General features: G+C 41.1%; 1 protein-coding gene across 2 annotated transcripts in view; it reads left to right on the top strand.

The window, feature by feature from the left end:
• NR5A2 (nuclear receptor subfamily 5 group A member 2) overlaps positions 1-26,667 on the top strand; it is a 140,691-nt gene that overhangs the window by 23,759 nt on the left and 90,265 nt on the right. For both annotated transcript variants that reach the window (XM_048495827.1, XM_048495826.1), the window contains exon 4: positions 2,789-3,438. In XM_048495827.1, coding sequence (XP_048351784.1) covers positions 2,789-3,438 — 650 coding nt within the window. The remainder of the gene's footprint in view (positions 1-2,788; positions 3,439-26,667) is intronic.

A 26,667-nucleotide genomic window follows, 5' to 3' on the forward strand; every position in this document is an offset into this window, starting at 1 on the left:
TTTGCTTTACTTCTTTCTAATCCTAGTGCTGTTGCAAGTCACACAGCATCAGCAAGTTGCCAGATAGGTTCATTGCTGATAGAAGTGACAAGAAAACACTGGGTCTTTCAACACGTACAACTAAACCTGGGAAAATATTTCCAGAAGCTGAGAGGGAAAAATCCCGAGCTCTAGTTGTGACTGAAATAAACAAAAGGGAGCTCCTGTGCCACAGCTGTTGTTTTTTTCTCACAATGAGAGCTTCCGAGCCATGTACATGACGAAAGATTTGAAAATTTAGGAGTGCCTTCTAATGGCATCCATCCAGTTGGCTGAATTCCACAATGGGATTAAAATCACGAATATTTTAATATTCAGTTCTTCCAAAGGCTGGACACTGACCCTCTAAAATTAAGCATTTTTAAGTCCCATTGATTTCGAGGGAAATAAAAAATATTTTAAAATAGACATGAGTGAAGCCTTTTAACTTGGGCTTTATCATTTCTATTGGATTTTTGCTTTCTTTTGGAACACTGAATATATTTTGATCAAATGGGTGAATAGGGTAGTTTATTATTTATTACTAGCGGGGCCCGGCCACGCGTTGCTGTGGCAATTGTCCTTCTCATCACAGTTTGCAACCCACACAGATATCCATGCAGGTCCAATGATCCCCAGCATAGCCTTTTGGGAGCAGCAGTGGCGTAGTAGCTAAGAGCAGGTGCACTCTGATCTGGAGGAACCGGGTATGATTCCCAGCTCTGCAGCTTGAGTTGTGGAGGCTAATCTGCGGAATTCAGATTAGCCTGTGCACTCCCACACACACCAGCTGTGTGACCTTGAGATAGTCACAGAATTTCGGAGCTCTCTCAGCCCCACCCATCTCACAGGGTGTTTGTTGTGAGGGGTGAAGGGCAAGGAGGTTGTAAGCCCCTTTGAGTCTCCTACAGGAGAGAAAAGGGGGATATAAATCCAAACTCCTCTTCCTCCTCTTCCTCTTCCTCCTCCTCTTCTTCTTCTTCTTCTTCTTCTTCTTCTTCTTCTTCTTCTTCTTCTTCTTCTTCTTCTTCTTCTTCTTCTTCTTCTTCTTCTTCTTCTTCTTCTTCTTCTTCTTCTTCTTCTTCTTCTTCTTTTGGGGGGGGGGTCAAATGGAATCCCTCTTTCCCTTTTCAATTCACATTAGTATATGGTGCTGTCTTGGTTTTTAGTATAAGGTAACCCTTTCCATTCCACAACGGAACTGTCCAGAGTGCGAATCCCGCTGTCCATGAGGCTGGTTGTCACGCACAGTCCTGACTTGGGTAAGGCAAAAATGGGGCAAGGAGGCTATCCCTGTCAGGCAGCAGAGGCAGGGTGGTGAGGCACTCAGATCGAGGCCAGCTCCCTGGGTTTTTAAAGGGACACGTGCAAAAGAAGCAGAGGCAGTAGCAGAGGGGTAGTCTCCCCTACCCCGCAGAATTTCTTAGAAGAAAAAGGCAAACTCCAGCTTGCTTTTAGTAAAAGAGAGCTGTGGCAAATATGGGTAAGGAAGTGGGTAAGTGGTGGTTGGATGTGAGGGAGGGCAGAGTGAGGTGTGTGAGGATGAGCTGGATGTGGATGAGAGTATGTGTGTTGTGTGGTAGTCGGTGAGGCACAGAGAGTGAAAGTTACCTGCATGTGTGTGTGGGGGGAACCCCACCTGATGTCTCACACGGCAAAGTGTGTATGTGTTTCACTTCCACTTGTATTACCTAACAGTGGCTCATTCCGCACATGCAGAATAATGCACTTTCAAACTGCTTTCAGTGCTCTTTGAAGCTGTGCGGAATAGCAAAATCCACTTGCAAACAGTTGTGAAAGTGGTTTGAAAATCCACTATTTTGCGTGTGCGGAAGGAGCCAGTATTACCTATTTACTGTTTTCACTGCTCATCTCTGCCCATCTGCGTGGACATTCTAAGCCCTCATACCAAGCCCTCAGGCCACAGACAGCTGCACGAACATTCTAAGGGTGACAGTTAAACAGAGCCAGCTTCACGGCCTAGGAAAAATAAGTTTTGCACTAGGAAAAATAAGTTTTGCACTAGGAAAAATAAGTTTTGCCTGGCTCAGGTATGGACTTTTGGCAATTTGAAGGTCCGATTACCTGCCCACAACAGGGAGGGACGTCATGTGAAAATTTGGGAACGATCCGTCCAGCCGTTTTGGCGTTAGGGCAAGACCAACAAACGAATTGTTAGCTTTTTAGATAGATAGATAGATAGATAGATAGATAGATAGATAGATAGATAGATAGATAGATAGATAGATAGATAGATAGATAGATAGATAGATAGATAGATAGATAGATAGATAGATAGATAGATAGATTTATAGTGCTTTATAGATCATGATATAAAGTCAGTTTAAAATATACCCTGTTTCTCTGAAAATAAGACATCCCCTGAGAATAAGATGTTGTAGAGGTTTTGCTGAAGTGCTAAATATAAAACATCGCCCGAAAGTAAGACGTAGCAAAGTTTTTGCTTGGAAGCATGCCCGTTGAAAAGAACACCAAAGCATGCAGCTGTGGAGCGGAAAAATAAGACATCCCCTGAAAATAAGACATAGCGCATCTTTGGGAGCAAAAATTAATATAAGACACTGTCTTATTTTCGGAGAAACACGGTATCCATATTTTTAATTGTGGATATATTTTATTTTAATTGCTTCTCGGTGGGGTCACCATAAGTCAACTATGACTCAATTACACATATGTGCATACTTTCAAGAAAATACTGCTTCACGCTTGCAAGTTAACATCTATTATTTCCTCCCTCCACTTTCTACAGCTGTGAGAGCTGACCGAATGCGTGGGGGCCGAAACAAATTTGGACCAATGTACAAGAGGGACCGGGCACTGAAGCAGCAAAAGAAAGCCCTCATCCGAGCAAATGGACTCAAGCTAGAAGCCATGACTCAGGTGATTCAAGCAATGCCCACTGACTTAACAATATCCTCTGCAATCCAGAACATCCACTCTGCCTCCAAAGGCCTATCTCTGAACCATACAGCCTTGCCTCCAACAGACTATGACAGAAGTCCCTTTGTGACCTCTCCAATTAGCATGACAATGCCCCCACATGGTAGCCTACAAGGGTACCAGACCTACAGTCACTTTCCAAGCCGTGCTATTAAGTCTGAGTACCCTGACCCTTACACTAGCTCCCCAGAGTCAATAATGGGCTACTCATACATGGATGGTTATCATCAGACAAGCTCGCCAGCAAGTATTCCTCACCTGATATTGGAACTCTTGAAGTGTGAGCCAGATGAGCCTCAGGTCCAGGCAAAGATCATGGCATACTTGCAGCAAGAGCAAGCCAACAGAAGCAAACACGAAAAGCTCAATACCTTTGGGCTTATGTGCAAAATGGCTGACCAAACCCTCTTCTCAATTGTTGAGTGGGCCAGGAGTAGCATTTTCTTCAGAGAACTAAAGGTATGTTCCATTGTTGTTTTTAATTATGTACCAGTGAAACAATCTAATTTGTAAGAAAATATAATGTATAATTTTGTCCAACAATGGTAAATGTTTACACATGTCATAGGCTGTGTAAAGGCATGTGTCTGACTCTGGATCTGTAATGTTCTGAAGTAAGTTTTCTTATTTTGGTTTGAATCACCAGCTTATATTCCAGGAGGTCTTCAGTAAGTTTCCTTTGGACTCTTAAGGGAAGAGGCTGTACCTATGAAATATTTTATATATTTCATATTTTATATATATTTCATATTTTTATATATTTCTCATATATATATGTGTATATATATATATATGTGTGTGTGTGTGTATATATATGTGTGTGTGTGTATATGTGTGTGTGTGTGTGTGTGTGTGTGTGTGTGTGTGTGTGTGTGTGTGTATAAAGGCATGTGTCTGATAAATATATCATATTTTTATATATTTCATATTTTTATATATATTTATCAGACACATGCCTTTATATATATATAGTTAATTTACTGGAAATTCTGGAGAATGCTGACAAAGAGCCTGCAAAAATCACCAACTGGCCTTGAGTTGTTGACCAGTTAAAACAAGGTTGCCCAAGCTAAGTATTTTGTAACCATAGCTCAGAAGTAGAAATGTGAGGAAAGCCTAAAGGAACTGGATATGTCTGGGCTGTAGAAAAGCATAAAATGGGCTGTGGTCTGTGATGACAACTTTGAAGGATGCTAGAAAGAAGAGAGGAAAATAGAGCTGTGTTTTCCACAGTTTCTATCATGATAGGGCAAGGAACAATAGGTTTAAATAACAGGAAGGCAAATTCACTTAAGCATTAGGGGGAAAAACAAGCGCTGTAAGAGTCAGTCTTCACTTGAAGAGACTGCCTTGACCTGTAAAATGTCCTTCCTTGGAAGCTTTCTTTGAAAGGGTGGACAAGTATCTGTCAGATTTCTTAGGTACAACGTATCCTGTACCAGATCAAATGACCTTTAGATCTTTTGATCTTAGAAGTCATTTGTTCCAAAACATTACTAAGAGCCGGTCCAAGTGTGGCAGTGAATGTGGGTGAAAATGGCTATGCCTTAGTGAGTCCTGGGCAACCTGCCCCAGCCTTCAAGTCCGTTACCATGGTGTCCATTTATGTCATTTCAGAAAGAACGTGAAATATTTTGTTTCATGACTCATAAGCTTGCTTGGGTAGGATGGGATCATGGGGACGGGGAGGGTTTCTAGAGTCTGTACTGGGCCCAAAGAAATAATGTTTGGGCTCCATTTGTAGGATATGTTAAGGGGATAAAGAGGGCAATAAAGTTGTGACCATGGTGAGAAATGAAGGGAATGGTATTGAGTGGAATTCTGAGAATAATTTCTCTAGCAACAGAGTGTTCTTCTGATACAAGGAGACTCCCCGTTGATAGAACATGTCTCTACAGTCAGAGCAAGGCTCTTTGTGTTGGCAGAAGGATCCACAGTTTGTGGAGAGGAGCATAGGATGCATCCCAGTAGTGGGATTCAGCAGGTTCACACCACTTCAGCAGAACCAGTTGTTAAAATGGTGCTTGTAAACAACCAGTTGTTAAATTATTTGAATCTCATCACCGGAACTGGTTGTTAAATTATTTGAATCCCACCACTGATGCAGCCCATTTGTCTAAATTATGCAACATGCTTTTGAGCACACTCAAACAGTAATAAGCATCTGTTAGTACATTTTTAAAATCGCCAATAGGCACATTTCCTTACTTCCACTAATTGACAAAGAATTCCCAAAAATTGTGGTATGTGTATTGAAGACTAAGGTGGTAAATTGGGGTGGGTTCATTCCAGATTGTACCACTTCAGATTACAAGTGAGAGACTATAATTCTGAATGCATAAATAATTTCCAGGCATGTAGTACAGTAGCATATCAGGAGAGAGGGAAATGTTATAACTTTTATTTTCTCTGATGTACTAGATTAGTGTTTAGAGGGGTTTTTTTGTTATTGTTTGTTTGTTTTACATAGGGAAGCATTCAAAACTATGGCTTCCCTGCAGTTTGAAGTGGCACCATTACAAAATTCTATGCCCTCGTTCAATATAGTTTTTATACAGGGCTCAAACATCTATTTGTGGGTCATGTACCAACTTGCCTTGTTTTACCGCACATCTGCATGTACCAAAGCTCATATGTACCAAAGCTGGAAAGTATGTTTGTTTCTCAGTTCAATAGTGACTGTGTCTATTGAAAGGATCATGCATAGTGTGCTGTCTCTATATGCAAGGATTGAGTGCCAAATTGTAACCAGTGAAAAGGATTCTTACAATTGGGAATGTTAGAAAAAGCCCATGCATGTTCACTTCCTACATACATAGGCAAGTTCCGCATGGGCCAAAAACAGTGTCGTGAAAACAGTGTGAAAATTGTGTAAAATGGTTTAAAACAGCGTAAAAGGGTTCTGACCTCTGGCAAATCTCACAAGATCATTCTCTCTTCTGTTCTGTCTCAACTCTGCATTATTATTATTATTATTATTATTATTATTATTATTATTATTATTATTATTATTATTATTATTATTATTATTATTATTATAGCTACCCATTCTTTAACTGGTTATTGGCCTTTCATTACAATTTGAGCCTCACCCAGAGGCCTAGGATGTTGTAATGTATCGGTGTAGTATTAGTGCATATCCCAGCAGGGCTGCTTTCTCAATTTGACAGATGTTGATTTTGTCAATTTGAAGATCTATCAAGTGTTTTTGAAATGGTGCCCAGGGTGCCGATTACCACTGGGGTGACCTCAGCTGGTTTGTGCCATAGTTGCTGTATCTCGATTTTCAAATTGTGGTCCTCTTTTTTCTGGTTCTGAGTTGTAGTAACAGGCCATGATGGCACGATTTTCTTGCACTGCATTATTATTAATTATTATTATTATTTAAATTTAATATGCCACCCCTCACCTTCCAAACTTGGGCTGACTCACAACATTTACTATAATAAATTTAAATATTCAAAATATTTAAAAACTCCAATAAATTACAGTTATAACTATCATAAGTTGGCAATGGATCAGTATCCCAAACCATTGAGAGGTGGCAGTGGGCTCAATGAAAAACAAGAGACAAGGGAAAAGGGCCAGATACCATAACTGCCTCAACCGTATGCCTGGTGGAACAACTCTGTCTTGCAGGCCTTGGTCTCATTGGACAGAGCGTTCCACCAGACTGGAGTCAGGGTCAAAAAAAAGCCCTGGCCCTGGTTGAGGCTAGCTGAACTTCCTTTAGGCCAGGGACCACCAGTAAATACTGTTCACAGACTGAAGCAATCTCTGAGAAATGTACCAGGAGAGATGGTCCCCATGCCTAGATCTTCTGTTTTCTCTGTATAACAGTCTCCCAGCATACATATATTGTACAGCTCTGTATATGTACACCAAGGATACAATATTGAAAGTAGAAGAAATATATTAACTTTTTATTATAAATGTTCATTCTTCATCAAATTTCTATTTTTGTCGAAAAAAGTAAGGCTGCAACTTTTCACTGGTTTAAATGGCACATTAATTAGTCAAAGCTGCAGATACTTAATTGACAAGTGAACTCGTTTTAATCTGTCAGAGCAAATTTTGATTGGTGTAGTAGCAAGTAAAGGGCACTTTTGTTTATTTTTGAGGCTAGTTTTGGTTCTGGTGTGTTAACATAATTTTAGAAATGAGAAAGCAAATAGTAAAGTCTAACAATATAGTTGCTTTGTTTATTAAGTAGTAAGTTGTATTACATTTTCTTCAGTATTTTAACTGGCTCCTGTATGGAGGATTTGGTGCAAGGCAAATTTAGCTTGCCTGCATAATTATTTCATGAATCAGGCAAAATACAATTGATCGGCTTCAATATTTTTACTTGAATATCCTGATAAAAAGATATTCCTATATATAATAAATGGAATTATATATGATATACCTCAAAAATGAGTGCTGAGGATGTTCTGACCCATGGAGTAACATCACATTAGGATGTTTATTAGGTAGTCTGTGTTTGTGGGTAGTTTGCAATTACCTTCCCCAGTTATCCACACTTTACCTCCAACAAACTGGGTACTTATCTTACCAGGCTGGAATATACTGGCCACCCCATTAATTTCTGGAGTGAATTTTCAGGAATTTGTTACTTCTGGATTTTCAGAAAGAGGGGCCATGACTCAGTGGTGGAGCATCTCCTTGGTATGCAGAAAGTCCCAAGTTCAGTCCCAAGCATCTTCAGTTAAAGGACTAGGCAGTGGGTGATGTAAAACACATTGGAGAGTCACTGCCAGCATGAGTGGACAATACTCATCCTCATCGACCGAGGGTCTGATTCCGTAAAAGGTAGCTTCATGTGCTCGAAGGGAAGAACTTGGATTCAGCATTGCTTCTGGGACAACAGAAGTTCTGCTTCTAACTTCCAAAGCAGAGCTTTCAGCCCCAACTAGGCAATATTCAGTTCTCTGTAGGGTTCCTGATAGCTATTTGAGTTGGAATCTCTTCCTTCTCCGGCTGGAGTTCAAGATTGTGAACTGCTCCTCTTGGGACCAGTGTTCTTTTGGAATCTGATATTGTTCCAGATGGAAGGGAAATTAGTGAGTCACTTTCCACTACACTGGAATGTTCCCTACCTGGGATCATAATATAGCTATATCTGGACAGAACTAGAGATCAGATCACCCTCCTGCACTAGAGATATAGCCTGAGGGAGACATGGTAGAAGGATACCAAGAAATGAGTGGGGTCATGGAATTTACCTGAGGGGTTGTTCTAGACCAGATTTTCCCAAACTTTTTGTCACATTTATTCCAGTCTCTTTGTGGAGCACTTGGAGAGGCTTCATGGAGAACTGAGTTCTCTGTGGAGCACTGTTTGGGAACCAATTTTCTAGACAAATATTTCACTCAGGTCTTTTCATGGATCTGTATGATGCAGATTTGAACTAGGGATGCAGCAGATTTCATGGATAAGGTGTTCAACATTCAAACATGACCCAAACTCCAAATTTGTTTGGTTCAGTAGTGAATAACTTAGCTGCCAACCAAACAGGTTTGCATCCATTCTTTTTAAGAGTAAAACTCTGGGAACACCAGACATGGATCTCTATCCCCATGCCAACATGTATATTTATTTAGATATTTAATTACGTCATTTATATACTGCCATTCTCCCCAAAGTGGCTTACATAATTTTCCTGTCTTCCATTTTATTCTCACAACAACTGAAGTAACTTAGGCTGAGAGTATGTGGCCAGCCAAAAGCAATCCACCAAGGCTCCATGACAGGGTAGGGATCGCAGCCTGGGTCTCCCGTATCCTAGTCTGACACTGTAATCACTGGCTCTGAATTGGTAGTTGAAGCACTGTAATCTGTAATCTCATTATATTCATTCATTATTCATTTATTCATTTATTTTGTAAATATTGGTGACTTCCAACATGTAGAATCATAAAAGCTTTCAAAAAATATCTTAAACCAGTGGTGGGATTTAGCAGGTTCGCACCTCTTCAGCAGAACCGGTTGTTAAAATGGTGCTTGTAAACAACCAGTTGTTAAATTATTTGAATCCCATCACTGGAACTGGTTGTTAAATTATTTTAATCCCGCCACTGCCTTAAACACAATTAACTGTTTTATGGCATCTGAAAAATTTAAAATAAGCTAAAATTCAGTAACTACATCCTAATTAGTAAATCCAGACCAGTAAGGGAGGGGAAGATGAGGAGATGAAAGACTTAGATGGAAAATTTTAGCTGCCTAAACCATATGCCGAGTGGAATAGTTCTGTCTTACAGGTCCTGCAGGATTGCATCAGATCATGCAGGATCCTGGTCTCCTCTTAGACCAAGTGTTCTACAGACTTGGGGCCAGGGATGAGAATGCCCTGGCCCTGGTTGGGGTCAGCTGGATATCTTTCAGGCCAGGACCGCCAGCAGATTGTTATTTGCTGAACTAAGCATCCGTTGGGGGATGTATTGGGACAGATAGTTCTGTAGATATGACTCCAGTCAGTTCAGGGCTTTTGTGTTAATTCAAGGGTTAAGCCAAATGTTTTGAAGGAAGCTTTTGAGCAAGGAAGATAGAATGGTGGATGAGTTTTGGAAGGGAGCACTGGGAATACATCAGATTGCCAGATGCCAGAGGAATAAAAGTCCTGTCCCTTTAAACAGAGACTTTGCAGGACATTATTTACCAGGTGATGCCATTTACCCCCATGCTATTAAAAACTCCAGCTATCAGTTTCCACACATTAAACCTCTAATAAAGGGGCAGGAAATTGTGCTCCAGGCCTGCTGACAATCCAAGCACAGCCTTAAGGGGCAGTAAGTGATAAGAGAGCGTGTTTCTGCTTTGTCAGTCAGAACATAAAAGTGACACAAGCTAGAGCATGGGTAACCTACGGTGAAAGTATTGGTGGAGCACTTGCTCCAAAATGGGAGGGAGAGGGCTCATGGAACTGCACACAGCATTGAGATGTGGTGGAATTCTGACTGCCTCTCCCACATCCTGCTTATGACTGTCTCCCGGTAATTGAACTAGAAACAAAACTCATCAAGGTGTGAAAGGGAGGGACTGCATATGGAACCTCATGCACACAAGTATAGTACTAGCTCGTTCCCAGATACTTGTAAAAAAAAATTGGTCCACCCAGGACACACACACAGGACAATGCACATTTTATTTAAAACTGGCTCTTTCCCTTTTTCACCCACACGTATCATGAATACACATTTGGGGAATGCAGATTATAATCCACCAAATTATAATTTATCACAAGTGTGCATGTAACGGCATGAGAAGTAATTAATTTCTATTGCCTCCTTAAAAAGTAAAGAGAGAAATCCATACAGTGTCAGAAATCTATTTTAAAATTGCCAAGGTGGTAAAATTCTTCTCAGGTCTTGGGAGAGTGTTTCAGGTTAGGTCAAAACATGTAACAGAGAAAGGAGAGGAAAAGGCGGGAAATAGACTGCAGCATTTCAAACTGTAGGTGTGGGATGGTGGGATCCAGTGGTGGGATCCAAAAATTTGAATAACTGGTTCCGATGGTGGTAGGATTCAAACAGTGGCGCCGCCGCACACACGCACCTCCAGTCCCTATTGGGCAGGGAGGTTGCTTTCGTAACCCCTTCTCGGCACTCAGAAAAAATTAGTAACCACTTCTAGAGAAGTGGTGAGAACTGGTTGGATCCCACCTCTGGTGGTATCAATGTGAACATTGCCCCACACAGAAAAAAAACACCTGTCAACAAAAAACAAGGAGTCATATGTGTAGTATTTAGTGTCACAGTTATCTTAAGCAAAGTTACAATCTTCTAAGTCCATTGAGCAGAGGCATAGCTAAGGAAAATGGAGCCTGGGGCAAAATCTGAGTTTTCCGCACCCCCCCGCCATGGGCAGCCACTCCCCACCCCAATGTGTGGCTCTGGAGCTGCCCTCTCCGGTGAGGATAGGTGGAAAGGAATGGCTTGGGGTGGAAAAGGATGGAACGGAGTGACTTGGGATGGCGGGAGGGTTGAAAGGGGAGGCTTGGGATGGGGGAGGGTTCTGATGGGTGGGTCAGGGTGGCAAGGTGAAGCCTGGGGTGGGGGCAGGGTTGTAAGGTAGGGCTTGAGGTGGGGGGTTGGAAGGTGAGGCTAGGGGTGAGGAGAGGATTGGAAGGTGAGTATAAGGGTGAGGAAGAATAGGAAGGTGAGTATTGGAGTGGGGGATGGCAAGGCAAGTCTTGGGGTGGGGAAGGTTTCAAAGGTGTGGCTAGAGGTGGGGAGGATTGGGAAGTGATTATTAAGATGGGGGAAGAAGGGGTGTAGGGCGATTTTCTGCCCCTATGTGACCCAAATGGCCTGCACCCGTGACATGTGACCCCACATGTCCCCATGGGCCCTACCCCTCTTCCATTGAGCTTAGAAGGGCCTAACTCTGTTTAGTACAGCACTGTAGGACATAAATTTAAAGCCTCACACTATGTTGAAGCTCGCTGGATGACTTTGAGACTTTCATATACTCCCAGCCTAACTTGCCTCACCAGAGTGTTGTTAGGATAAAATGAAGAAGGGAGTGGTGTCTGTGCCACTCTGAGCTCCCTGACAGCTGGCTGGATAAACAGTCAAATGAGCAGAAAACAATCACATAAGGGAAAAAGTTTCTAACCCAGACTTTTGTCAGTTCTGTTAATTTTCTGTTTGCAGGGAGTTTTAAACAGAAAGGAAGCCTTAAAATGGTTTTCCCAAACTGCAGTCTGAAGTGATCCAGATTCCAGCTTCAGCATTTCACTGTCTCATAATGTTGCCTTACACACCAGACTATAAACAATCTGCTTATAAGTTAAAGCAACATGGCAAATTGCATACTGAGACCCTGAGGCAGAACATTCCCATCAGAACAAATATATAATAACCAATTCATTATTTTCTTTGAGTGGTATCCCAAAATCAGCTACACGAGGTAAATAGTCTCAATATGACTTGGTAGGTTACCCCTGAGGAATATGGTGGTTTAGTGCCCCTGTTACCATGAGCGATCTTCTTCCCATGCCTCACCACAGCATCTCAAATTGTGTCAAAACAGATATGAGGACAAGAAGTCAAACCACATACAGTAATTAAAGAAATCTAGTGTAGAAGCAGGAAAGTTTGTGTGAGTGTAGTGGTTAGTGGTTAAAAGCAGGTGGACTAAAATCTGGAAAACCGGCTTTTATTTCTCACTCCTCCATATGAATGGCGGAGTCTGGTGAACCAGATTTATTTCTCCTCTCCTACAATCCTGCTGAGTGATCTTGGGCTAGACACAGTTCTCTCAGCCCCACCTATCTCCCAGGAGAGGAAGGGAAAGGAGTTTTTGAGCCCCTCTAAGTGTCCTTACAGGAGAGAAAGGGACGGATATATAAATCCAAACTCTTCTTCATATGAAAAGATATTTGGCAAGATTGACGTATGTGGTTCTTAGCACCTGCTTTTAATTACCTTAGCATAGTCTCAATATTGCTTCTAAAAACTAGAAAGAACTGGGAAGATTTTTTTTCAGTGACCCTTCATTTGCATTTCATTGGCTGCAGACCTAATACCAAAGTAGACATTTGGTTTATGGTTGTACCTTGACTGCTGTATTGTCTAGTTTGTTCCTTAGGCACACTTATATGGGAGCAAGCCCCATGGCAGGCAGTCAGGATAACGTCTGTGTAAAACATGCTGGTGACCAGGCTGTGTGAGAGGGAGCCAGTCCCTTGCAGTGCAACTCTCTAACTTGGTGTTGGAAATTTTTCTTTGAAAATGTGTTGCTAAATAAAAACCTTGGATCGAGTACATTTAATAATTACCTCCGCCGCGTATAAAAAAGAGAGAAACTTAAGGTAACAATAAACACAGGAAATATACATGAATAAAATGTTCTGCAAAGTAGGCAACAAGTCTTTTAAGACTATAAATATCATCTCAGCTAGGTCACTATTATTAGCAAAGGTTGAACAAAAGAAGACATCCCGAAATAGATATGGTGGCCTGAGTAAGGGATGGTATGAAATGTCTTGTTTAACCTTACGCAGATATTGTTGCCATAGCATAGGAAATGGTTTTTAGCTAGCTCATGAGTTCTGTGGGGATGAAGGATGTTTCCACGTTGTCCGCTTGCCAAGGAAATTCCTTAATAGGCCTGTTCACTAAACAGAGGAAATATCACCCTACTGGAGTGTCACTGAATGTGATGGAAACATCTATCTTCAGTCTGGGGCTGTCTGCTATCAGGCTCTAGTGCAAGGCTGCAGTGGACTTCATTATATTTACCGTGATGCTTAGCACAGAGTACTTGTGCAAAGCCAGGAGTGTAAAACAGCAAAAAAAATTACTATTGGTCTTGTTGTTCCTTTTTGTTTAACCAATGTTCCTTTCAATTAGTATCATTTTCTCCTGACTGAGGCCAGGACTTTCCTTTAAAAGAACAAATTATAACGTACCACTACCTCTTGAACATGTGCAGAGTGCCTCAGTCTCCCCACTGAGCAACTGAAGCCACACATAGAGAACTAAGAAACATTGTTTTCAGCTGCGCTTTTTAGCCTGATCATTTGCAACATCCTCATATGAAATTGACACCTCATCATCTTGTATTCAAGACTGTCTGTATTCAAGGACACATAACAAGGAGCTGTTTTGGTTATCCATTTGAAACAGTCCAATGAGCGATATGAGCTAACATAACCCCAACTTCTAATCTTTTCAGAAAGATACAGAACTTCCCAGCAGAGTGATAAAGTTTCCTGTATTCCAATAATAAAACCGGTCCATTCCATACCAGTAATTTCCAGTTCCTCTGTGACTGGACAGCTTGTAAAGCCACACTAACTCCTAAGTAGCCAACCTGCAACATCAGGGAGGGAGTCGGAAACAGATGTTCACTAGGCTATACAATTTGTTGTCACTGTCAATAATATCACATGGCATTTGTCCCAACGGAAATTGTTTGTGGATGGAAAAGAATGTAAGGGAGGGGGCAGGCAGGAGGGGAATCCTGTCACAATAGGATTATGTTTCTTTTGAGAGGAGCAATTCTCTTTTTAACAGAAAAAGTTGGGAGTGGATGCAAGAACCATGATGTAGGGCATTTGTCTTTCGTATTTGATTAGAAATTAGCACTGATTTGTCTACTTAATTGCATTTTCTCAGGCTCATGATTATTGTTAAATAGAACAGTTTTATAACGGCAGAGGTGAAATAGCATTTGAACGTATCTATTTAAACAGCAAAATGTTTTTATTAAGGTGACAATTCACCCTTTAAATAACATATTTCTTATTCTTTTTTAAAAAATTCCAATTAGATGCTTAGCAACCACAAAGCCCTGTTTCTGGTTTCAAAGTACTATTGCAGAAACAAATACAATTCTCTTATGCAGTCTCTCCTTCCAAGCCCCAGAAACTTGCCAAAATATTTAGCCGTAGCATAGAGCATACGCAGAAAAGCTGCTAAAAATTTGATTAGCATCTCTGCACACAAGCACAATTAAAACTAACCCATTCATAATAAGAAACAGTTCTAGAGTCATTACACTGATTTCCTAAAATTCCATACTAATTTCCTGCTTTTAAAATTTTTTGTGTAGTATTCTGTTCATCCATAAGCCCATTCAGTGAAAGGACTTGAACATAAAATCTGTTTAAACCAAAATTTCAGTCTAAAGGAATTGTGATTGCTTTGTAAGATAAGAATACCCTACAATATTCTCATGAACGCTCTATCTGGGTCTTCAGCCTAGTTATGCCTTAGGAATCAATATAAAGGTTAAGAAACATTTCACCATATTTAAAAGCTCAAGTGTGAATACAATAATTTTAAATTCATTTCATTAATAGTCAGATTTGTTTTCTTTTTAAAAAAAAGTATGCTTATTTCAGTAATGTTTATTTTCTGGCTTAAGGTGCCCTAAGTCACCTGAAACCATCAAACCAACATTACTTTTACAGGATATGTGAAAGGCTTTTTGTCGAAAAACAGAAGTAATTGATCTTTACATGAAATTAAAAAAAAACCCTGCTACATCACTCCTTGCTTTTCAAAGGTTTGCTGGGTTTCCAGAAACCTTTATAGTATTGGACATGATCTCAAGTCATATTGTTAACAGTAAACGTTGGTTTCATTAAACGATTTTTTTTAGACAGCCAGTTTCCTTGCTTCACTTTCTGTTTTCATTTGTGGTAAGAAGAGAATAAATAAACTCACTAGCCAGATAAGACAGCAGGCCTCTGATGGGTACTTTCTTCAGTGAATGAGTGTGGTCTAGTGCTGGCTGCCCCAAGCCACATATTGCAAATTATGGTCCTCACCAACCAGTATCTCATCATCAATGTGGTGCAGTGGTTTGTGTGTAAGACTAGTAACTAGACAATCTGGGTTCAAATCCTCATTCATTAAACTGGGTGATCTTGGACCAGTTACTTTCTCTTTGAGTAATTTACGTCACAGATTGTTATGTGGAAAAACTAAAGAAGGGAGACTCATGTAAAAGAAGGTTTTTATACTGTGATTTTTACAATCTTAAGGAATTTCAGTGGCTTACAATTGCATTCCCTTCCTCTCCCCACAACAGGCACCTTGTGAGGTAGTTAAGGCCCTTTCCGCACGGCGGCGGCAGGGCTTCTCCACCGGCATAATTTATGGCGGTGGAGGTGTGGGGACTGCTCGCACGAGCAGTCCTGGCTCCCTCCCTAGCCAGAGAGGCGGCTCCGCACGGAGCCGCCTCTCGGTCGCCCTCCCCACTCACCTGCCTCTCCAGCGTCATTCTGGAGGGCTGCAGGGACCTCCCCATGCTGCCCTCCGACCCCTGGAGGTCGGAGGACAGCGTGGGTGGGACCCTACAATCCTCCAGAATGATGCTAGACAGGCAGGTGAGTGGGAGCAATGGGGAAAGGGGCGGCTTCCCTGAGGTGCAGTTCGCACCGTGCCAACGGGAAGCCGTCCCTTCTCAACAACCTTGCTCGTGGAGCGAGGTGGGAAAATGGTGGTTTCGCGCCGCTGGGGGGGAGCAAGAACAGTGCTGCTGCGATGCAGCAGCGCCCCCTATGCGAACAGCTCCCTAGGGACGGTGTTTTTGCCGTCCCTAGGATGCTGTTTTTGGCCCATCCGGAAAGGGCCTAAGACAGAGAGAGTTGTGAAAGAACTGTAACTGGTCCAAGGTCACCTAGCTGGCTTCATGTGGAAGAGTGGGGAATCAAACCCAGTTCTCCAGATTGGAATCCCTTACTCTTGATTATGCTGGCTCTCAATCAACTTAAGGACAAAAAATGATAAATAATTATGATTTGCAAATCTGCTTTAAAGATGGTTTCAAATTTGGGTTGACAAGGAAATCTAGAACCAATTTACACCTTATTGTGCACATATTACCACCACCACCACCACCCCCCAAAAAAACCCCAAGGAAATGAGTAAATGTACTCTGGAAAATGAAAAGGAGGTGGCAGAAAGTATGTATTTTCAAAGCTAGGGTTTGCAGAGGAGCCAGTGGTACATTATGTCTGCACCAAACTGAAGTCCCTTATACACCTAGAATGATAGAGTTGGAAGAGACTACAAGGGCCATCCAGTACAACCCCCTGCCATGCAAGAATATACAATCAAAGCACTCTGGACAGATAGCCATCCAGTCTCTGTTTAAAAATCTCTAATGAAGGAAACTCCACCACAATCAAAGGCAGCATATTCCACTGTCAAACAGCCTTTACCGTCAGAAAGTTCTTCCTAATGTTTAGGTGGAATCTCTTTTCTCATAGTTTGAATCCATTACTCCGTGTTCTAGACTCTGGAGCAGTAGAAAACAAGTTTGCTCCCTCTTTAAATGACATCTCTTCAAATATTTAAATATAGCCATCATGTCCCCCCCTTAACCTTCTTTTTTCCAGACTAAACATAAAGCTCTTACTTTCATTTTCACTGGTACCTGACATTTACTGCTGCTTGAATCCTCTGAATCCTCAGCTATTCCCGCCAGTTCCAGCAATGTATAGTTTTTCTGTTTTTTAAATTTTCGATGAGTTATCGTCAAAGACACAAACACACAGTCTGAGAATCACTACCAATTCTCATATTGTGTTTTGTGTCCTCAAAGATAGCTCATCAAATTTTTTAAAAAAACCAAAAAAACAGGAAAACCATATATTGCCGGAACTGGCAGGAAGGGCGAAGTTGATTCATGTAGTTTACTTACTGAAAAGAAGCCTGGGCACAATGCATGCAGAACAAACGTCTCAGGACAAGTTCAGCAAATGGCTGATGCAACGGAGGATTCAAGTGGCAGAGAATGGCGGGCACCAGCAAAAATGAAAGTGAGAGCTTTTTACTGAGTGGGAGAAAAAACCTGCCCCGTCCTCAGCTTTACTTTTTGTCCTGCCCAGTCAAAAAAATGAGGGGTTTTTTTTAAAGACTTCCCAGAAGGTCTTATTTTGTTTGTGTGGGGAAAGCCACTTATCCAAAAAAAAAAAAAAAGATCTACAAGCTTATTCTGACAGTGACTGGCAACCCTATCCTACATATTTGGAGTGGGATATCTGCCTGTAGCATCTCTACAGTGATGTTATTGTCACAATTCCATAGCACCAAGGGTACAATCCCATGCAGAGTTCTACCCTTTTAAGCCCACTGATTTCAATGTACTTAGAAAGGCAGAACTCTGCATAGGATTGCAATACCAATATGCTTTTCATTCTCAGAACTGCTCTGGGGGTGAAATATAACACTCATACTCAAGAGTAGGCTAATCATATTTCAACTTGGAAACAAGCATAGGGTAGGCATTACATCATGCCCTTTTCTATTTACTCCTAGAGGATAAAAGTTCCTTGAGTCACATGAATAGGTCACTGTTTTTTCTCATTATAGGAGGTCTTAAAACTTTATCATATGGCTTTTGTTCTGGGGTTTTGGTCCAGTTTGTCCATGCACACCTTATTTAAGTCAGATAACTGTACAATCATGCTGTTATCTTTCATCTCAATTATAGTGAGATTATCTTGCTTTCAAGCGTGCAGAGACTTTTTGTGGGTGAAGAACATGAATGGAGAAAACAAAGAATTTGTTAAACAGGACATAATTTGGGAAACAAAATTTGGGAAACAAAAGATAAATTTGGGCATGCCAGGAATATTTTTTAAAATAAGGATTGGACCCAAGCAAAATTTTCCAGTGGCAGGATGGAATTTCCTGGTTCTCCCCACAGCCCACTGATGTCCATGAAATGCTGTTCTTGGGAGAATAAGGAACCATAAGGAATGGCATGGAAGGTGTCTGGAGTAGGAAGGGGGAATCAGTGGAAATTGCCAATTGAGTTGGAATTTGACCCTATATGTTTTACTAGTACTCTGTCGTTGCTTAACTAGATACAATGTGGAACAACTCAATCCACAACAGGCAGAATCTCTACAAAGAAGAGAATGGAAAGAGAGTGAAGGGTCCGGAGTAAGCTAAATTATCTCATGTGTGTTTTCCTCCCTGAAAAAAATGCATGCATAAACACACAATCAGAACTGTATTTATTTGGTATGCATTTCATTGATACTCCTCTCTGGTTTGTATGTTCTAAAAGTCCAGTTTTTCAAATGCAATCATCATTCCATTTTCAGGTTATTTAATATTGAAAACAATACAACTTGTGTCTTAGCATTTTTTTTTAACTTATGAACTACCATGTTTTTCTGAAAATAAGACAGTGTCTTATATTAATTTTTGCTCCCAAAGATGTGCTATGTCTTATTTTCAGGGGATGTCCTATTTTTCCGCTCCACAGCTGCATGTTCTGTTTGACGGGCATGCTTCCAAACAAAAACTTTGCTACGTCTTACTTTCAGGAGATGTTTTATATTTAGCACTTCAGCAAAACCTCTACTATGTCTTATTCTCAGGGGATGTCTTGGGCTCCTTCTTTTAGGAGAAACAGGGTATGGCACTAAATATAGTTGCCACTTTTGAAGCTGAAGAAGAGTAAGTTTTTATACCCTGCTTTTCTCTATCTTTAAGGAGTCTCAAAGCAGCTTACAATCACCTTCCCTTCTCCTCCCCACAACAGGCACTTTGTGAGTTGGAGGGGGGAGGGCTGAGAGAGTTCTGAGAGAACTGTGATTGGCCCACAGTAATCAAACAGGCTTCACGTGGAGGAGTGGGGAATCAAACACAGTTCTCCAGATTAGAGTCTGTCGCTCTTAACCACTTCACCATGCTGGCAACTTTTGGTCAGTTCAACCAGTTTCTATGGCTTTGTCTTCTAGGCATCTAAAAGTCTAGTCTCTTGCAGAAAGAAATGCAGTTTAACATTCATGTACCCAATGCCACTGAACATACACATATACACACACGGTACCACTGTATTGTTGCCCGTAAGTGTAACCGAGCATAATAAATACCTGAATTGCACTGATACTGCAAGCACAATCAGATTCAGTGTGAAATTAAACCTTCTAAATGAAGTTATGGTCAGTTCATCACTATGTACTGCTCCAAAACCCAGAACAGGAAAGGTTGTTGCAGAGTAAATAAATGAATGGCTTTTAATGTGCAGGAAAGAACCAGTGTGGTGTAGTGGGTAAGACTGTCAGGTTGGGATAGGGGAGTCCTGGGTATGAATTCTTGCTCTGCCATGGAGTTCCTTTATGGATAACTGCATGGAACAATTCCATTGAAAGAATACAATCTGGCTTCCTATATAAAATACTTGGATTACCGCACTCTGTACCATATGCTGTACTATGCTTAGAAACTGGTCAGAACCTACTTGGAACAATAGCATGGCTCAATACATTCAAGTATTGGACCAAATTATGTTTTAACTCTGATGTGCGCAGTTTAACATGTACTGCGCACCCAGACCTATTTGCCTCCATATGATATCAACTTCTCAAATAAAAAATTTACTCAATAGGTTTATTACTTGAAGATCTCTGTATGCTGTCACCCGGAAAGATTTTCCAAACCTTAAAAAGCCGACTTGTAGAATAGGAATACTATATCCTGTTGGGGCAAGCAAATAAATCATGCTCATCCCTCTCTGTCGGAATAATACCGGAACAGGGGCACATAGCCAAATATCTTGAATTATTAACTGAACCCCAACAGAGATGGATTATCACAAGGGCCAGATCCAATACTTTCCCATCGGCCATTACAAAGGGTTGTTACTTATCCATCCCTCTCCAGGATCAGATTTGTCCACACTGTAAAAACCAAGTGGAGACTCTTTCTCACATTATTTTTGACTGTCCAAGATATGTGGGCATTAGGAATTTCTCTCCCAGGCTGTCCCTAGACAAATCTGAAAGAGACTCTGACAGTTCTGTTGTGGAGTTTCTGTTAAACAATACAGATGTCATGCTCTTGGAAAAAGTAGCAAAATTTCTTTTGCAAGTGACAGAACTTTCTAAGTAATGTATACTGCTATATACAGTCTTTCTGTCTGCGTTTTGAACGTACTCCTGATTTGTACTTCATAAATGTCTGGTAACGCTCTAGAGCCTATTTTGGATGCCTAATAAAGGTTGTTGTTGTTGTTGTTGTTGAGTTGCTGTTAGAATATAACAGAGGAGAAGAGAATCATGTAAGCTGCTTTGGGTCCCTGTTAGAGAGAAATGCAGAGTATAAATGAAGTAAATAAGTAAAACAACCTTCACCACTGTGTAAAGGGACTGTTATCTTTGCAGTGAGCATATGGATGTTACTAGTGCAAACAAATGTTCTTATTTCCAGCTGTGAAACCATTAACAGTGTGATCCTAAGCAGAATTATGAACTTTTAATTCCACTGAAGTTAATGGACTTAGAAGGGTGAAACTTTCTTCAGAATTGCACTGTAATTCTAATTGCAGTGGGTGGGGGGAGAGAATTAAATAGCCATCCAATTTATAGCCATTTATGTGTATTCAAGAAAGAAAAAGTTATAGAAGATCCACCCCATAAATGTGGGGTTGCCTGTTCCCACCTTTTGTTTCTAGTTGTCACTCTGAGTAATGGCAAAAGGGGAAAAAATGGTCATTTGCCCAACAGCATGACATCACATCTGGGGAAACCCAGAAGAGATGCACGACACTCTAGGAATTGCTAGAAATTTAATGATAAAACTATAGAGTTTTTGGTGATATCTAGAGAGGACAGACATCACTCACTGGTTGCCAGTCCAGGTGCATCAGTCCTAGTTCATATGTTAAGACTGTAAAGCTAAGGAACATGAAGCAAGTCCAATTAGAAATAAAATCAGACTTACTTCTGAGTAGATGTGCTTAGGATTACTCCCAAAATCTAAAATATTCTAGAAAAGTAATAGTAGTTTTTGGCTAGAAAGACTCATTTCTTGCTTCTATGGCTTAGGAAAGGGAAATTTTCAGACCCTGCCCAACATGGTTTTGTAAACCTCCCCTCTCCAAGTTAGCCACAGAGCTCTGAGTCTCCTCTTTTGATCTCTGGCGATATTTTTCTCTGTTATGTCATAGAGGTCACTTGGCTCATGTGTGACAAACTGCCTGCATAAGTCACAGTGCCAGTGGCAGAGATTTGTAACCATGTCCCTGGTCCATTGCCTTTGAATTATTTCGCAGGCCCCTCTGCTTTACATTTGCACTCTGTCGGAAGATGAACAAGGGAAGGGAGTAAAATCAAGGGCAGGGTCTCATCCTGAAGGACAAGGGGAAACAGGTGGAAGGTTAATGGCCCTGGAGCGTATCCACAAGCCTCTCAGGCTTGATATATGGGCCTCGGGCCTAAAACAGGCATTGGCTTTCAAAGATATATTATTTCATTTGAGGAGAGACATTCTGGAGATCCTGCATTTGTCTGCTGATAGATGATCCTCTGTCCACAATTGGTTATGGCGTGTGAGTTTTCCTTGGGCCTGCTCCCTTACATAAAAATTTTGCTGAGCTCTCCAACCTTTCACATGCCTTTAAGAATGGGACGTGTGCGGGTCTTCTGGCAGTCTGCAAGCTGGATTTTTGTCGCTGCTATTTTAGTCATTCCTTTTGAACTGCTAAGGCAAGTTTGGGAGGAGGGAGAGCGGGATGAAAGGCACTTCTGTTCATTCATACATAACTTGATAAGGGGCGGCCTTGCAAAAGGAAAACAGAAACAATGCTAGGAATCAATTGTGTGTGTGTGAGGGGGGTGGCTTTTAATGAAAGGCTTAATTGTGACCTTTCCCTGCATGAAGATATGCATAAAAATGTTTGGGAGGTTCTTCTTTTTTTTTACCAAGATTCAAAAAACTTTGACAAATACTGTTGCTGTTTCATCAGATTCCATTTTTGTATCTCTCTCTCTCCCTCCCCTCCCCCTTGACCCTTCAGAGAAAAATAACACTGCATGATCAAGAAACCAGTTATTATTTTCTGAACTTATCAAATGAACTGAGCTCTGTAGCCTGGACATCAGTTGTAGTAGCGGGAGATCTACAGCTGTCACCTGAGGTTGGCAACTAATCCCTGGGCACGACTGCCAACTCTCTGGGAATTTCCCGAGCTAAAGTTGGCAACCCTGCTTCCTGTAATTCTTTGATTCTATTAAGAGGCACTTGTTTATTTAAGTCAATCCAGCTGAGGGGGTTGCGAGTTGAAGGGGAAGTCTGGTATGGGGGAGAGGGTTCATTTAACCCCTTCCAAGCACACCATTTTCTTGCTGAAAATCACCACCCTAGCTGTTTTACCCTGAATTTTCCACTTAGGAGCAAAAGCACTGTGGGCATTAAAGAGTGAGAGAAAAAGGTTTATAAAGCCTTCAAATTACAACTTACAAATTACAGCTTCTTTATTTTATTAACAATTAATAAAATAAAGAAGCATATCTCCAAATGGCACTATTCTGGTACTACAAAATGGTACTATTCTGCCCTCAGTACTATGCATGCTAATGTTGTAACCTAGAGACCTATTGTAAGTCTTACTTTCTTTGCTCCTGTATCGTTAAGGTCCAGGCTAGTCTGATCTTGTCAGATCTTGGAAGCTAAGCAAGGTCAGTCCTCGTTAGTGCTTGGATGAAAGAAATACCAGGGTTGCTACACAAAGGCAGCTGTTGCCAAACCACGTCTGAACATCTCTTGCCTTGAAAGCCCTACCAGGAGCTACCATCAATTGGCTGCAACTTGACAGCAATTTTCATCACCATCCTACTGTATCTTCCTGAGAGTAAGAGAAAGAACTTCCAGTTTCTGCAGAGTCCTCCTTCCACTGTAGACCACCCCCTCCCTACCCCCCACCCCCAAGAAGATCCACAAGATCCACCAGCCCTAAGAACAAAATCTGCAAAATGATTCACTGGGATGCAATGGAGAAGGGAAGGGAGAGAAGTCCCATCTTTCAAACTTCATTTGCAGACCCAGTCAGATGCAATCCATCTTCCTCTTACTTCAGACTTTTACTAATAATTTGAATGCAAACCAATGCCTCATAAATACAGTACTTGATTGATGCCATATTTTGTGACTTTTGTGCTAATTCAGTAGACTGTATATTTCATGCTACGTGCCTGTTTGGCATTCTAAAGACTGGCCATAAATAAGCAAAATATCAAGTATTTGGGCATAATTAGTTTGTGGATCACAAACAAAATTCAGTTTTAGACCAATTACATTTTAGAAGGTGTCTATGCTATGCTACTTTACCAAACCTTTTTTTTTTCCAGGTGGAAAAAGAGGGAAGAGCAATTATTTTCAGACCTCAAACTCACCTTTAATCCAAATCTGAAATTTGGGCACCCTTTTTATTATATAATATTGGAACTCAAAAAAGATCAAAACACAAAAAAACATTTATGTGCACACATGTGGGAGGTGTATCAAGTTTCCCTGCTTCTCCTTTTCTCAAAAGTTCGTAAGGAAACCTCAACATAACAAATTCCTCTCCCCAAATCCCACTGCATGCGCAAAATATAGCCATTTTCATCTTTTCATCCTATTCTCCTTCTCCTTTGCTCTCCCAACAATGCTCAGGGCATTTCTGATGCCACTCACTGTAGGGAAGTCATGTTTCACTCGCTGTAGAGTCATGTTCTGCAGAGTGTTACAACTATCGATGTAATATACTCAACACTTTTGGGAACAAGCTGCTAACATGTCATGTTTGCTGATAAAGCCTTTGGCTGCTAAGTTCCAGTCTTGTCTCTCTTACTAACAGGGAACACAATGAGTCTAAAGGCCACAGGGTGCAGTAAGAACTTACAGCAGGGCACAGTTGCTCATTGTTGATCTTCTTTTTGTGAGACTTAATGGGGATAAGTCAAAAATTAAACAAGGCCTGTCAATATTGTCAAAGCCCAAACATGCAGGGCTAAGTTGTTCCTCATGCTTCAGAATCCTCTGACATAATAAAAAATAAAGTCAATTCATCTTGCTCAGGTATTCAAATAGCCTCTGTAGACAGCTATCCCTTTGAGTAATAAGGGCTTGATCCACTTGGGAGTTCTTACATGCAAGTCCCATTTCCAGTCTAAGTATCTCTTGTATAGCTGATATAACCTCCATTATTGCTTAGGAAAAGTTACCAAATCCTTGCCCTTTATCTGAATTATCAAAGCTAAAACAGTCTACATGCTTCTAGAAGAGATCCGGGTATGCTAAACATTTTACAGTGCCATTCAATGCAGGTCTACTCAGAATCTTATTCGGGTCTATTTAGCAGGGCTTAGTCCCTGAAAGGATGGCACTGTTGGAATCCTTATAATAGGAATCTACAGCAAGATAAGCTAGAGTTAGCTGGTCTTATAAACCACAATGACAAATATTGCATTGTTAGAAAACTAACCTGATATTCATTCAGGTTGCAATTAGTTTTACCAATGGATATGATTTTTTTTTAACAAAGCAACAAACTACATGAAGCATTTTTCTAAGGAGTCAAGTCCAGGTCCACCAGACGTGATTTATTTCCTCTACAGAAGAACTTCAGGAGTTATTTGCATAACTTTGGAGCTGCATATGGAGTATTCTGTGCATGTACAGTTTTTAAGTTATGCAAATAACTCCCCACAGGGCTGTTTTGACTTGGAAAAAGGGCATGGGGGGAGACAAAAGCCCATCCTCCCCTACACCACAGCGCCCCAAGCCGAATCAGCCATCCACAGGCTTTAAAAATGAAATCCCCTGCAGCTGCAATGTGGCTGCCAGGAAAGTCACCTGGGTCTGGAGGATTTGGACCCAAGTAATTAAAAAAAACCTCTGAGTAGTATAGTGCCATGGGTACCTTACCAACAGCACCACAGTGAGCCAGTTGTGAAAATTGTCCCTGTCTACTTCTGTATGCTATTTCCACCACCACCCCCTTTCTATTTGTGAGTTTTGCCTGTTGCTTTACTCATATTCCTTTACTATCTACTGTCAAAATTTAAATGATTAGCTATTTGGAGAAGAATGCAGTCTTTTTCTTTTTTGCTTATGTCCCTTGTAAAGTGTACAGTGAGATGCTTGTGTATCATCTCTTAAATTTCTAATCTTAGAGGCCAAAGACCACTTCCAGTTCCTTTTACCTCTTCTTCAAATCCTCAACCTGGGTTCCCAAGGAGTTATGTGCTACTTTCATCCAGTTTTGTTCCGTTTACATTCCTTTACCCATTTCCTTGTTTGCACAAACCCTCTTTTATCATTACAACCAAGAAGAGTTGAATTTATACTCCGCTTTTCTCTCCAGCAAGGAGTCTCAAAGTGCCTAACAAACTCCTTTCCTTCTCCTCCCCACAACAGGCACCTTGTGAGGTAGGTGAGGCTGAGAGAATTCTCAGAGAACTGTGACTGGCCCAAGGTCACCCAGCAGGCTTCCTATGGAAGAATGGGGAAACAAATCCAGTTCAGCAGATTGATTGGAGTCCATCACTCATGTGGAAAAGCAGGGAATCAAACTTGGTTCTCCAGATTAGAGTCCACTGCTCTTAACCACTTTACCACACGGCATGTAAACCAGATTTGATCATCACAATTTAAAATGGGGTTTGGGGTTTCAATTGTGATCTTTAGGGGGGAAATGTCATAGCACACCAGAAAGTTTTTTTTATCCATGGGCACTGCTTCCTAGCTCCATCTAAGGGTAAAACAATCTTTTTTGTATTTATCTATGGTAAACAATGGCCCCATTATGCATGGAATGCTTCAGGGCACTTGGCTGCACAATGGCGCTGTACTGTGGTCTCCTTGGCGTTCTCTGTTTACACATGAGGAGCCATTCACTGCCTGGTCATAGCTTGCTTGCTGAAGTCTCAACGGGCCTCTGCTTTTCTCTTAACTTCACCCATACACTTCCTCTTAAAGGCACAGATCTCATCACACCTGGTGCTTGCAAGTTAAAGCCTTTTAAATTGCAGTTATATCGATATAGCTGTGATATCAGATATGTCAATACTGTAGCCCCTTTCCCAAAATAACCCCCCCAAAAGAAAGAGACAAAGCATTCCCTGGACCACACACTGCTGAAGAAGGGGCGTATGTGCTAGATGGCCCTCCCTTCCCCTCCATTCACTCTCTCTCTCTCTCTCTCTCTCTCCCTGCTTCTGTTGCAGGAGAATAGAGAAGTTTGTTTTAAAATAGAGACTTGTTTGAAATGTTTTAAGAAGCCCTCCTGATCATCAGGGAAGAAAGAAGTAGAGCAGAGGAGTGGAGTGGAGACAAAAAGAGATTCTACTTGTACTATTCCAAAGCCAACTGCTTGTACTATTCCAAAGCCAATTTATATTGAAATATTGGGAGCATTTGGAGAAGCAGGAAGGAGCCAGCAACATGG

This window comes from Sphaerodactylus townsendi, linkage group LG05 (genome assembly GCF_021028975.2).
Source record: "Sphaerodactylus townsendi isolate TG3544 linkage group LG05, MPM_Stown_v2.3, whole genome shotgun sequence".
Taxonomy (NCBI): domain Eukaryota; kingdom Metazoa; phylum Chordata; class Lepidosauria; order Squamata; family Sphaerodactylidae; genus Sphaerodactylus; species Sphaerodactylus townsendi.